This window comes from Pipra filicauda, unplaced genomic scaffold (genome assembly GCF_003945595.2).
Source record: "Pipra filicauda isolate LSUMZ 115617 unplaced genomic scaffold, ASM394559v2 scaffold6_size6359152_pilon, whole genome shotgun sequence".
NCBI lineage: Eukaryota > Metazoa > Chordata > Aves > Passeriformes > Pipridae > Pipra > Pipra filicauda.
Genome location: NW_024104865.1, coordinates 4,606,830 through 4,620,636, shown reverse-complemented (window position 1 = coordinate 4,620,636; position 13,807 = coordinate 4,606,830). Strand labels below are relative to the sequence as shown.

At 39.7% G+C, this 13,807-nt stretch overlaps 1 protein-coding gene across 1 annotated transcript in view; it reads right to left on the bottom strand.

The window, feature by feature from the left end:
- Positions 1-13,807, bottom strand: part of SPTBN5 (spectrin beta, non-erythrocytic 5) — a 102,493-nt gene that overhangs the window by 10,216 nt on the left and 78,470 nt on the right. The window contains exons 46-58 of the mRNA XM_039388983.1: positions 13,624-13,701; positions 11,926-12,098; positions 10,789-10,879; positions 10,047-10,193; positions 8,609-8,746; positions 7,624-7,880; positions 7,292-7,478; positions 4,660-4,872; positions 4,098-4,294; positions 3,422-3,626; positions 2,504-2,698; positions 1,228-1,383; positions 487-704 (exon numbers count right to left, since the gene is read on the bottom strand). Of these exons, the coding sequence (XP_039244917.1) occupies positions 487-704; positions 1,228-1,383; positions 2,504-2,698; positions 3,422-3,626; positions 4,098-4,294; positions 4,660-4,872; positions 7,292-7,478; positions 7,624-7,880; positions 8,609-8,746; positions 10,047-10,193; positions 10,789-10,879; positions 11,926-12,098; positions 13,624-13,701 (2,255 nt within the window). The remainder of the gene's footprint in view (positions 1-486; positions 705-1,227; positions 1,384-2,503; positions 2,699-3,421; positions 3,627-4,097; positions 4,295-4,659; positions 4,873-7,291; positions 7,479-7,623; positions 7,881-8,608; positions 8,747-10,046; positions 10,194-10,788; positions 10,880-11,925; positions 12,099-13,623; positions 13,702-13,807) is intronic.

Below are 13,807 nucleotides of genomic sequence, written 5' to 3'. Positions count from 1 at the left end.
TGTGTGCAAGATGCTTTCAGCACTTGAGCAAGTGCTAACCTATTTTAGAAGATTATCTTTAATGTAATTGCTTTGACTCGGAGAAAAAGGGGCACTGGTAGCTGTGCAGGTGTACAAATTACTTCATTATCTAGCCAGAGATATCCCACCTTCCTATAGAATCAACAGTATTTTCACTTGGAATTGTGAAACTACCAAATCTATCCAGAGTGACTGAATTCTCCAAGACTTCTTAGGAAATGGTCTAAAAATATAGTCTAAAAAAGTGTCTTTGTCATGCCCTCTGTGCTGAAGTGCTATGGTCACCTCTGATATGTGGTAAATTCTGTGAAGTGCTGTTGAGAAGACGCCATGAGAGAGACTTGAAAGCAAGCTGCAGAGCCCCTGGGACAGGGGTCAAAAACCTAACAGGTGGAATTTTAAAAATCCTATATAGGAAAAACAAGAAATAGGGCCCACTGTCAAGCTCCAGGGGCCAACACATACATCAGCTCCCTGCAGGCATTGAAGTAGAGCTGGACTTGTTCTGCCTGACTCAGTCTTGCCTTCCTCTCCAGAAATTTTTTGTCCAGTTTTTCCCAGGACTCATCCACATCTGTGAGTCTCTCCATGATATTTTCCTTAACTTCAGGGTATGTGCGGCTGAGGTGCCAAGCCTCTCCTCGAATCCGTTCCAGCTCTTTCGTGATGACTCCTAGATCTCTCTGGAACAGAGACAGAATGGATTTTAAGACCAAGTCACTACTTAGATCTATCAAAAGTAGATTTTAAAGATGGTGCATATCTTTTCTACCCACTGGCTGTACAGGGGCTGGAAATATGAATCTGTCAAGACTTTTTCTCTCAGTTTTCTTTCAATGGCTTTTAATATCCATCATCAAACATAAAAGAAACTTCTTTAGATGTAACACACTGATTATTTTGGTGGGTGTGGAGCTGTAGTCTCCCATAGTTCAGATGACACCTTTGCAATTATAATAACAGTTTTGAATAGATTTTATAAGAGAAGCTCATCCTTAGGAGCAAAAACTTTATTAATATAATATCACAATCTTAAAAACAGGAGGAAAAGGCCCTCTTCTGTGAAGCACAAAGGATATTTAAGGGTGCAATAAATTTATCTTTTGTTAGCCTGCAAGCAAGGCCCTTGAAAGGATTTAAAATCAAGCTTTTTTTTTTTTTGCCATCTATGCTTTTCTGCCACTGCTTCCTGACAAATCCCCTTACCTCTACTCCCTCAAGATGGCTGAGAAGTGTCTGTACACCTGGAAGATCATACCCATAATCTTCTATATCCACCACTGCCTCTTTCTCCTGCATCCAGCCCTTTACTTCATCCACATCATGATCATACTGGTGAACTTGACATGCTGCTCTTAGATTCTGTAATAAAGAAGCAATTTAATGGTAATAATGTACAGCATGTCTACAACACAAAAAAAGGTAACCCTAATATGTCATAATGCAGTAGAAACTGAACAAGAATGGGCCTGAAACACCTTCCCAATTAAGTCATCTGAAAGCGAGATGTTAAGCTAACCTAATTTCCCCAAGCTCCCTAGGACAGTGGAAAGAAGTGGATGTCTCCAAAGAGCAATTTATCACTACATAAGAAGAATGATCAAAATGGAGAACATGAATTGTCCTCTAAAGGTAGGTCTTTACACCACAGAAAGTGTCCTAAAAAGCTTGCTTGGATAAAGGTCTACACTGCAAACTGTGAAAGTAAGAGGTGTTAAGTAAAATTCGTATTTTTCTGAAATTAGAAGATTAAAAAATGTTCTAATACTATTTTATGGTCAAACTATATATTAACAACTGTCATACATTTATTTCTGCTAACAGACAATAGTGGGCTTGAGCCACCTTATAAGCAAAATGCGTATGCAAGAGTAGTAGAAAAAAAGAGTTGAGGACATCTGATATTTTATGTTCTCCTTAAAACAAACAAAAATGTTGAGTTCTAGGTATTGTCTCTGCTTTTTCAAACACATCTGTGACTGCAGTTTCCTGAGAGAGAGTGAGCTGATTTAACAGCTAACTGCTGCCAAAAGCTATGGGCTTTGACTTTGTGTCCTCTATCACAATCTCTCCCATATGCCTTCTTCGACTTCAAGTAGCTAACTCAGCAAAAAAACCTGGAGACTTTCAGTCTTGTTTAACAAGCTATTTAATAAGTAGTTCAATAAAGAGACCAATAAGTGTCAGAGCTGGACTCCTGTTAGTGGTGGCTTTGTTTTTCAGGAAACCAGAGTTAGCAGTGAATTAAAAAAAAACAATTACTTGAGGCTGATAAATATCTTTCAAGTATAAGCCTTGCCAGGAACAGTAGGGTAAGCAGGGGCTATAAAAGGAAATGAATCAAGAAAGAATTGAACAAAATGCACTCATTTCTCTTATAAACCTTGTGTTTCAACATGAGCAATGCACAGGTTTGGAAAAGAAAGAAGGATATGGGAGACTGCAGGGAAATCAGTAACCCAGTTTTTCATGTGTTTCCTACCTCTGTCCTCATCTGAATGGCATGGCATAGTTTCTCCCAGGTTTCATTGATTTGCTTTGTTCTTGTCTCAATAATGTCCATCTTGCTATGGCCTTCCTTATAGAGTTTAGATGTTAATTCATTTAAGGAGACAACTTTAGAATGTCCCAGAGGTTTCACCTCATTTACAAAATCTTTAAACTTTTTCTCCAGCACCTGCAGAATAAATGGGGACACAGAATTAGATATAAGAATTTCTGCCTACCTCTATGAGAGAGACAGAAGGAATCACTTTCTCTGTTCTGTATAACACAAAAGCTATGTATTGCAATCTACAAGTGCAAATCACTTGACAAATGATCTGGAGTCAGAAGAAGGCATCTATTGTCTTGATCATGTAGCATCCTATGTCACAAGGAAAAATCACCCACATTCTGACAAGCAGAAGCTGCTCAGATCAAAAGCTAGTGAACATAACTTTTCTACATATGCAGCAGTTGTTGAGGAGTGGATACTATGACTTATACCTCTCTGCACTGTGTGTCCCAAGGAGGAATTTATCCTTGAAATTGGCAGCTAGAGGTGTGAATGCTGCATCCAAGTATTTTCTATAGAATTTGTTACAAGAGCATGGCCCATAGACAAATTTTTTAGGTCCTGTCAAATTTATAATCAGGGTAAGCAGTGAAGTGTACTGACCTCACCTTATCCCAAGAAAAGCTAACTTTCTGATACACTTTCTTTTTCTGTTGGAGGATGCTACCTCAGAGAGACCTATATAACCAGACAGAAGCCAGTCAGCTCCTGCTGCAGAGACAACTGGTTTGCTTAGTTTTTGCAGACATAACAAGCTTCACTGTCAGCAGCTGCACAAACATTGCAGGAAATATATTCCTGCTCTGCCACACAACACATGCAATACCTTTGATTTTCTTTTACCTCAACATCATCTAAGTCCTGCCCATAGTCATCAGACTCTGCTACAGACTGTTTACTGGAAAGCCATGCATCCACCAGCTGGAACTCTCTTTCAAACTGATAGAGCTGGAATTGTTCTTGTAGGCATTTTCTCTGGGTCTCAGACTTCTGTAGGAGAGACTGGTAGTCTGCTAGGATCCCCTGGAGCTTTGAAAGTATGACTGAGCTGCAAAGAACAAGAATCAGAAGGTATGTCTTTGTTTTATTGTTCTTTTTGAACATTGTCTTTTCTGACATGTTGGATTTGCAATGCCTTTAAAATACAGAATAAACAAGAAAACGTCATGGAGTTATGCTGTGCCATTAAAGCCAGCTAGCTCAAAAAATTAAAGTATATCATATAAATGGCTGCTCTTTACACCTCCTTTCCCCCAGATATAAACACAAACTTGCAATAAAAACAGTGAACTGTCAAGAATATTCATTTCCTTTCCAAAGCACAGTGGGAAAAAACAGTCATGAAAACATTAAAACAATCATCAAGCTTTTGGGGAGCTCAGTGTGTCTGATGGTGATGAAGGAGGGTTGGATGTCCCCTGAAGTCTTATTTCTGAAGGAGCCATCAAACTTTTCCATATTTGCCTTCTCTAGGCATTTCTGTTAGACCTGGAGAAGAAGCCTGTTCTCACTTTCCTACCTCTCTGGACTGTCTTTGTTTATTAAGCTGGCACCTGTCTCCTGTACTTTCTCGATCCGGGACCTGAAACTATCCATGTCCAGTTTGGTAGCTTCAAGTTTACGAAGTAAGACTTGCGTGGATTCTTCATTCTTCCCATAATCCAAGGTATCCAAAATGAAACTCCTCTCTGCCAGCCATGCCTCCACCTCCAGTAGCTGTATAAAATACAGGGATGGGCCTTAACATAGTTTGGTTTAGGTCAAGATAAAGAAAACTGGAAAGCAGTGGTGCACTGATCTATCAGTGAAATCAGAGAGTAGCTTAGGTGTCTTCCTGTAATGCAGTCTAGTAGACACTTCCAAAAAATATGTACCCAGAACCCAGCAACTGCAGTTACATGTTACTCACTGCAGTTAGTTGAAAGGTAATTGTTATTTCTCCACTGTACCCATATTTACCAGATATGAAAAATCGTGAGAGTATGAATTCTGTTCCTTTCTCAGTTCTTACATCCATTCAACAATACAGATTCTTTTAAGCAAAGAATGACCAAAATAAATCTCTCAGGAAACATTTTTACCTCATTTAGGAACAGATGGGCCTCATATGACTGCATGAGCCTCAGCCTCCTCTCTTGAGCCTCTGCCTTCAAGTTTTCTACAGAAGTCTCAAGTTCCTTCAAATGCTGCATAATCTTGAGGGAGGCTGAGTGGCCTCCCCTTACCAGTTTCTGTCCTGTACTGAGCACTGCTTTGGTCAAAGCATCCCGACTGTTTATCTCATTCTCCAAATTCTGGAAAGAGTAAGGGTAAAGTGACATATCAAAAATAAAAGTTATGGAGATTTTTATTCCAGAAAACCTAGTCATGTAATTATGAATTTGCTTCCTATTCATGAAGATGAATCAGAGGTACAAAGTCCAAGTGCATGCTCTTAGTGGAGTGGAGGAGCTTTTTGGGGTGAAGGCATAATTATAGAAATCAAATTTAGCCATGGAACTTTGTTGTGTATCCACCTCAGAGTCTGGAGGGAAGAGGTTGTAAGCACAAACCTCTTATCTGTAAATTCACTGAAATATACTCACTTTCACTCCATTACATGGTGTTTCTTGAATGGTGTACCTAGGTAAGAACAACCAATTTGCCTGCTCATTAGTTTTTATCACATGCCGATGCCTTTGTAGAAAAGCATAACAGACATTGCAAATGCTGTGGGTACATATACTATCAGGCAGCTAACAGGACAAGGAGAGAAGAAAACTACCTGAACCAATTCTGAAAGACTTTCCTTGAAATTAATTTTTGAAGACTGGGAGATTTAAAAACTATATGCATACCTCTGTATAGCCTCTCATATGATATTTGCCTGGGTAGACAAGGACCATGCTGTGATTTGTCTGCAAGCATATGTGCATTCCTTGGCTGACTATGCCTGAGCACCTTGAGCACAAACCCCACAATTTTACAAGTGTTCTGTTTAATTTCGTAGCTATGAAACAGTAGCTTCAGAGTTAGACTGGAGTGCTGTGTTAATGTAGAAAAGATGTCTTCTATGAGGAGAGGAGCCGCTTTCTCAGCTTAAGTGTCAAGCTTGGCTTGGCTGGAAAAGAGCTCTGATTCTAATCTTGCCTTTAACTTCCACCTATTAATTTCAAGACGGTCACTGTGCTGTTGACAACTGACACCATATCTGCTCCAAGCCAAGCAGTTGCTTGTACGCATATTATATTTGTGTGTAAATGCTGTTTTGCAAGACAGTGTGGGGTTTTTTCCCCTTTGGTTAATGCATTTCATGCACAATCTCTTTTGTGGTAAAAACTCAAGTTTTTCAAATCTGACTCATTATGTTGAACGGTAGAGGGTGGAACTAATAGTATATTGAACTCTTGACTGTTAAATTCTTGACTGCTATGTTACCTCTGACATTTGCTAGCTTGTAAATCAACATTAAAACAAGGTGTAGAGGCTCTAGCTACTAACACATTGAGAATTCAAACTTATATTTTAGTCCTGTTTCCAGAAAAATAAGAAGTAAGATGGCAGGAAAATTGGCATTTTATTATGTACTGATAATCTGGTCTATATCTCCCATTCTCATAGTTCATTGAACAATTTTGAGACTTAGCTAATTAAAATTCAGATAATTGCAGCCTAAAGCAGCCTAACTGCTCCTTCAGTTATTTGAAATACTTTCTCAGATTAATTCAGCTCAAACATTCTTTTCTTCTGTGAATCTAATTATCTTCCTACCACGTCAACCACAATTTTTAGGAGTAACTGCACACATAACAACATTTATACTTTTAATCTGGATGAAACAAGCTTTTTATTAGTACTGGTTGGTAATGATCGTATCGAATGCTTGGGATTTCTCTCTCACTGCATATATATCACTACATTCAAAATTTTTATGATTTCTGTCTTTCCCAATCCTAAAGCAGGTTGAACAGATTTTTCCCAAAAGGCACTTGCTGTGGCACTTAAATGTGCTGTCATTTGCTAACATTAAATACCAACAGCTGCTGGAAACTTTTAGTGGGAATATTTTTTCTTCCACCTCGTGTTTGCAAAGAGACTGTGCTCCTTATTAAAAAATTATCAGGAAGGCAGCTGTTGTTTTATTGGTATTTGAGATGACAGTATTCCAGATGCTGCTTTCTCTGATGGTCTGTCTGAACCTCATGAAATAATTCAGCAGCTGTTTTGAAAGCTACCACTGGAATGAAGGTCGTCTAGGGTTTGTAATAATTCCCTGCTATCTCCCTTCCTTCAGAGCAGAAAAAGTTTGGGGGAAAAATGTTTTCCTGGGAGATCATCCTAAGACATCTGAGCAATGAGCTTTCTTGGATGTACTTACTGAGCTTCAAAGCATTTTGTTAGGACATCTGTTGCCCAAAGAACCTATGAAAGCACACAAAAGTTTGTAAAATCTATTTTGTATTGAAAAGGTCAGGTTTTTAACTCAGTTCATAGAAAGAGCCAACGTATCCACAGAAAAGCATATGGTGTGGTACTTGAACCACTGCAATGATAAGCAGGATGGAATCTCACATGTTGCCAAGCCATGGACATATCCATCAAAAGTGAAAGGGAGAAGAGGCATCATGACTCTTGTTAGCCAAAGCATAGCAGACAAAGTTTGATACAGATAAATTGAGTTCAGTGTTCTCCATTTGATTCTAAAGACTGTGAATAGTTCTCATATGACATTACCTGGTGCTTTTCTTGTAGACTCTGAACAGTTGCCAGGGATTGGCCATAATCCCTGGAGGAAGCCAGGGGGAGCTTCTCATGAACCCAAGCCAACTCCTCATCAACATCTCTGAAGAATTGGTACTGAAGTCTGCTTGCCTCCAGATTCCCGCGTCTCTCCTGCAGAGGATCACGTAATCTTTTGTATCTGTAAGTTTTAAAGATAATCCAGTGAGGACCGCAGATTGGTTCAGAATGGTGTAGAGAAGGAAAGAAAAAAGAATATTCAGGGAAGAAAAAAGCTGATAAAAGTAGGAAAAAGATGGCAGGAGACAGGCCAGGTAGTTACACACCTCTGCACCAGTTGATCTACTCTCTCTTCTAGTTCATCAGCAAGAAAGTGTTTCTCCTTCTGGAATTGCTGAGCTGTGATCACAAGCTCTTGCACCCGGTCCCTGTGGCCAGCAATATGTTCCTCCAATTCCTCTTGTTTCTTCAGATGACTGTTCAAAACCACCAGATCATTGCTACTGTATGGTGCTTTCAGCTCATTTTCCACACCTTCCAACCATTTCTCTGTGTCCTCTACACTTCGCTGAAAATGAAGACCCTGAGAACAAGCAAAAAGAAAAGATATTTAAACGTTTAGGACATATAATGTGATGTAAAAATCTTCATCACTTTCAGTAAAAATTACACACAAACATTGAGTGACTTCCCAGTGCTCAGTGAACTCTTCCCAGATATGATGGTTGTTGAAATGAAGAAGAGAATTCAGTCACAGTGAAGACAACAACAGATGCAGAAAACATCAAGATTTCATCTCACTTGTGTTGCATAAATGCAGATCATGGACACAGTGCCTTAAAAGGAAGCCATTTAAAAGGAGAGCTCTGTTTTCTAAACAAAGATTGTCTGAGAGCCCATGCAGAACTCCCAGTCACGAGAATTCACGTGCCTAGAGCTGGAAGAATGAAAAGCAGCTGTGGGCTTCTTTCTCAATGTACTGGAGAAAAGATGCCCTTGTGACAGATGAAGAGAGCTGACACATATTAGTAAACATATTTTTCCTCAACATCCCTCTCTGGAATCTGGATCTAAACCAGCAGCAGAAAACAGAAGGGAGCCTAGCCTACAGATCCTTTTCCCTCCATAGGAATGTCCAGTTCTCCTGCCAATTCCATTCAGCCAGTCTACGTTTTTTAGTTTCTTTGCACTAATGGTCTTGAGGAATCAAGTTTGATTGTATCAAGTGACACACTTGTAGATGAGACATGTAGCAAGGCAGCTGTGCTAACTCTGGAAATGACAACAAGATCCACTGGCATGTTGTATTACCTTGTAAGCATCCTGCAGTTTGGTCCATTTCTCCTGGCAACTTGCTAGCAGTTCCTCCCATAGCTCATCCATTTCTTGTAGTCTGGACTGAATGGCTTCTGAGGCATGGTGCCTTTCATGGAGCATCTTCTCCCCTTCCTATAGCACAGGGAACAGGCAAAGTTTTCTTCCTTTGTTGAATGCAGCAGAACATATCACTTTTGCCTCCATAAACAAAGCCTGCTGTCACAGCTATGTAAAGGGCCATCTGCAATTGCCGTTTCCTCACCTAGCACAGAGAGGCTACAGAGACAGAGAAAAAACTAAAAACGGTAAAAGGGTTACTGAAACCTGGGCAGAGAATGCATAGCAAGGTAAGCAAGATGTACAGCTAAAGAAAGTTGCTATAGCAGGTCAGTAGATGTTCTAAAGAGCAACTACTAAGGTTATTTCCAATGAAAAAGGCAGGGCATAAATAAATAATGCAAAAGAGATTGTACAAACAAGAAAGGGAAGGGAAGGTTTGGGAAGGGAAGGGAAAGGAAAATAAAATAGAGAAGAGAAGAGAAGAGAAGAGAAGAGAAGAGAAGAGAAGAGAAGAGAAGAGAAGAGAAGAGAAGAGAAGAGAAGAGAAGAGAAGAGAAGAGAAGAGAAGAGAAGAGAAGAGAAGAGAAGAGGAAAGAGAGAGAAGAGCGAGAGAGAGAAGAGAAGAGAAGAGAAGAGAAGAGAAGAGAAGAGAAGAGAAGAGAAGAGAAGAGAAGAGAAGAGAAGAGAAGAGAAGAGAAGAGAAGAGAAGAAAAACAAAAGGTTTTGCTAAGATAGTGATTACAGGTGAATCTGGAGGAGGAAATCTAATGATTAGTAATATATTGCAAAATACAGCTAGTAAGCACTGTGCTGAAAATAAAGTTAATAAACATGTAACAGTCTGTCCTTCCAATCTTATCATCTGATCACAGTTTCTGCCAAGTATCTGACAAAGCTTGTCAGGCTTCCTTCATATCTCGCCTACTAATATGTATCTGCAAAGGAAGCACTTGAAAAATCTTCTTTATCCTTTTTGTTGGATACCTGTTAAAGGTTGTGCACCCAGTCAGCTAGGTTCTCCACTAGAGAGAAACAAGTATACATCTAATGTGGCATCCACCCCAGAGAGATGTTCCTAAAGTCAGTGGAATGAATCTTTTATTGAAGGCACTTGTTTGTTTCCTTTGCATCCATGGTGAATATAGATAGCAAGCTAACACTGGATAATAAGAGAGAGTGGGAAGAAACTGATGGACACAGAAAATTCTTGATGGACTAAAATAATAAGCTTCCTCGTCCCCTCAGAAAGAACATGAATAACGTCAGTGATGAGACAGTGATTCCCCCTCACTTGTTTGAGATCACTGTAACTCTGTCTGCAGAGTCTTTCATCCCAATTGCCCACCCCTGCCATCAACCCCACTTCTCTCACAGATTTGATGGAGTCCAGATGGTTCTTATTGGCCATGATCTCTGCTTGGAAAGTCTGGTGTTTCTGCAGTTTGGTCTGCAGATTGCTTGGATCCTTCCAGCTATCATCCTGGGCAATGCTATTCTTCTCATTAATCCAGGCAGCCACCTTTGGTGAGGAAAGAACAGAAGTAAGCAAAACCTTCAGTGTTTCTTCAGGTCCAGCCTGTCAGTCTCTCCTCTTATATGTATAAAACAGGGAACCAGAGAGTGGGGACCCAAGTGAGTTGTCCTTCTGAGGTTCTGCTTCCCTAAGCTCCTACTGTCCTTCATAAAGTCACCTCTCTATGTCTGCTTATGAGCACTGTTACCTGGAAAGGGGGCTGTCTCCATCAGATAGGCTCCATGCAGTGAGAAAATGCATGGACACCTGTGTGCATGAGGGAGAATAGACAATGATCTCCCTATTTCTAACCCATTGTGAGTATCTTCTCATGGGTTTTTAAATGGTGGCACATTCCCTTTTAATGCTTTCATTTCTTCTGCATTTTGCTGGCATCCATTGTACATTAGACCTTTCATCTGATTGCTAGAGGGAAGATGAAAAAATATCTCTTTATTCTTATCCTCATTTTCCTCAATATTATCTCATTCCAGACTCAGTTCCTTGATTTTTCTCACAGTAAATCTCTCCAGGGATTCAGACCTATGCGGCATAGCATGTTTTGAGAAACTAGAATACCATGAATCCTGTGTAATTGTACCTCAAAGGAATTCCTCAGGAACTTCTGCAGAAGCCTTGATTCCTCTAGCAAATGTCTGCGAGCAGCAGCATTCTCCAGTAGTCTCTCTTTTCTGAGATGAAGACAGATGTGTGAGGTCAAAATCACAGAGTGAATTAGATAAGGGTTTCCAAATTTCACTTCTAGAACACACATGCTCTAACCCTCCATTCTTTAGGAGGGAAATGTCCATAACATACAGACTCCCTTGATCTGAACTGTTAGAGAAGATGATCGGTGCACTGATAGGAAGGATTGCTAGCAGATAGATATGTTTAAACTACACACAAGTTCTGTACATATGATATTTGCCTTTAGGAATAACCATTACTGCCTTTCAGAGTTCAAGAGAACATAAGCTCAGCATGTTTCTTATGTGGAAATACTGTAAGCATCATGGTATTTGCCATGCATAAACCAAAGCTACACCATCCTTTAATCTTTTTACCAATTTTGGATCTGCAGCACTTTATTCATGTTAATGCAGATTTGAGATAATAATAAATCGTATCAAACTAGATCATATTAATAAATTTGTATGTTCACTTTAATGATAAGGGGTCTCTAATCTCTTTTCATAACTTTTATGTATATCTTTTCATCTACCGTAGCAGTGATACAACTGCTTTTACTGTCAGCATTTGTTTATGATGAACAATATGCAACGTGCTACAAGAAATAAAGTAGTTCACATGAAAGGGCAAGATCTGATCAGAAATTTGAGCAGGGCTTTAAGATCAACCCCATTAGAGCAGTGAAAAAGCAGTTGTCTAGCTAATGACCTATCTTGATGGTATTTAATGATAATGAATTATTTAATGGCACAGCAGACCTCAGTCTTTTTTTTGCAGCACTGTCCATAAGGTCAGGCCAGAATACAGAATTACAGAAATCTGCCTTTTTCTGCATCCTGCTCACTCTCCACTTAATTTTGCATTTTGGACACCTCCTGATGAAATTATTATTAGGCTCAGGCCAATATGGGAATACCACAGTGCAAAGCACAAAGGTGAGCAAATGCAAATCAGTTTTTAGTTCTCTTAAATAATTTAAAGACATTAATCAGCATGGAGAGGGTCTTATCACAGAAAGGATGACATGGGAAAGGTTTGACTTCACCTCCTCAAAATGGCCTGGCATCTGTTGGTGATGTTGTCTGAGTCATAATGCTTGTTCTGTGCTAGCTGCTGAGAAAATGAAGCCATTTCATCAATTTTCTCCATCTGAACTTCCAGTGCTTTTTCAAACTGTGTGTGTTTCTGCTGTAGGCTCTCCACACTAGACAGTGAGTCCTGGATAGAAGACAACAAAAGGTAGCTGCTTTCAGTCAGAGTTTTTCCATCCACAGCACTGATAATCCACAATCTAAATGGCATTTACCCCATATTTGCAAGCTAGCTGTCAAGAAAATGTATTGTTCTTTGAAATGTATTGGCACTGAATATGACACTTGGGGCCTAAATAAGGTTCTGTGCAAGGTCTGAGGTCATTATTTCAGGGTCAAAACTGAACTGGCTGCTAGATGCTTAGCTTCTCATGCGTATTGTTGTGCTGCATAGAACACATAACTTCTCAAGAATTAAAACATCAGAGCCTAATTATAAATCAACCTTAAGACAGATGCTATGTTAAAAGCAAATGTGGAATGCCAAGCAGAAATCACAGTTAAGTGAACAAATATGTCACAGAAGGAGGTTAAAATTAGAGCCTCAGTTTAAACTCATGGAATTTAGAAGAGCTCAGATCCAGATTTGAATTTGAGGACTAAAGTCTGACATTACAGTTCATCTGGAGAGAAATACAGAATTTGACTTCTTGTAATGTTTGTGAATCCCAACCTTAATGACTCAGAGTTCTCTTTGCAGCATCCCTCTGGACTTTTAATTATAGATTCAGTGGTGTCAAAATGTTGTTACTGTGATAAACTCTGCTTCCCCACAACTCTAAAGGAAGCAATAAAGCTTGCATCAAATGGTTCAGAAAAAAATTCAAACTTCTGGGTGCTTACATGAGTCATTGGATGGGAAGTTACTCACAGAGTATTTTCTGTACATTGCTGAGCTAAATATGATTGGGTGACTCCTTGTAAGTCTCATACTGTAATGAAAGGACTGTAAATACATACCTCTATGCTGAGAATTACAGAGGCAGACACCAGCCACTAGCATTTTATGGTTTTCATACCATTTGTACCCATTGTGTCTACACTGAACTCTGACATGTCATTGTCATTCCTGCAGAGACAACTAATTAGGTAGCACCACCTACACAAGATGCAGGATAAGCTAAGTATCAGAACGTATATCTGGCATCGTGCACAGCTCTTGCAATCCATGCATCACTTATTGCAGTGTTGCTGATACCTGTGATAGGTAATTTAAAGCTAAACTGGGTATGTAATCAGTGACAGCCGTGATGACTTGTGTACTGCTGGCAAGGGTATTTGGGTCAGATATGACAAGGCCGGGCTGAATGGAGCATTGAGCAACCTGGTGTAGTGGGAGGCGTCCCCACCCATGGGAGGGTGGTTTGAATTGGATGATCTTTCAGGTCCCTTCCAACCCAAACCATTCTATGATTCTATGCAGTCTCACTTTCCTGTTATAATCAGAGTAGTTGGATTGTTTCATTACTCCTGGGGCTGAAAATCCCATCCTGTGTAAAGTATCAAGGAAAGAAATCTGATTCTAAAACACCAACAAGACAGAGCAGTAAGGAGAAAGACCACAGGAAGGTTCAGAGCACATTACCATACTTCACAGTCCCCTTTCCATCGGACTGATTGCAGAGAAAATTGTAATTTCTCAGAGCACATACCCCTGAGTCCTCATTAGCTAGGAAAGCTTCTTTGCTGCTGAGCCAACTCTCAATCTGTTCCACATAGCCATAGAATTTCTGTATAGGGGAAAAAAAAGCAGCCATAAACATGAAAAAATGCTGTAAAAGAGAGGCTAACCTGATTTCGGCAGGTTAAAAACCTGAAAACCCCTAAGCTTTCATG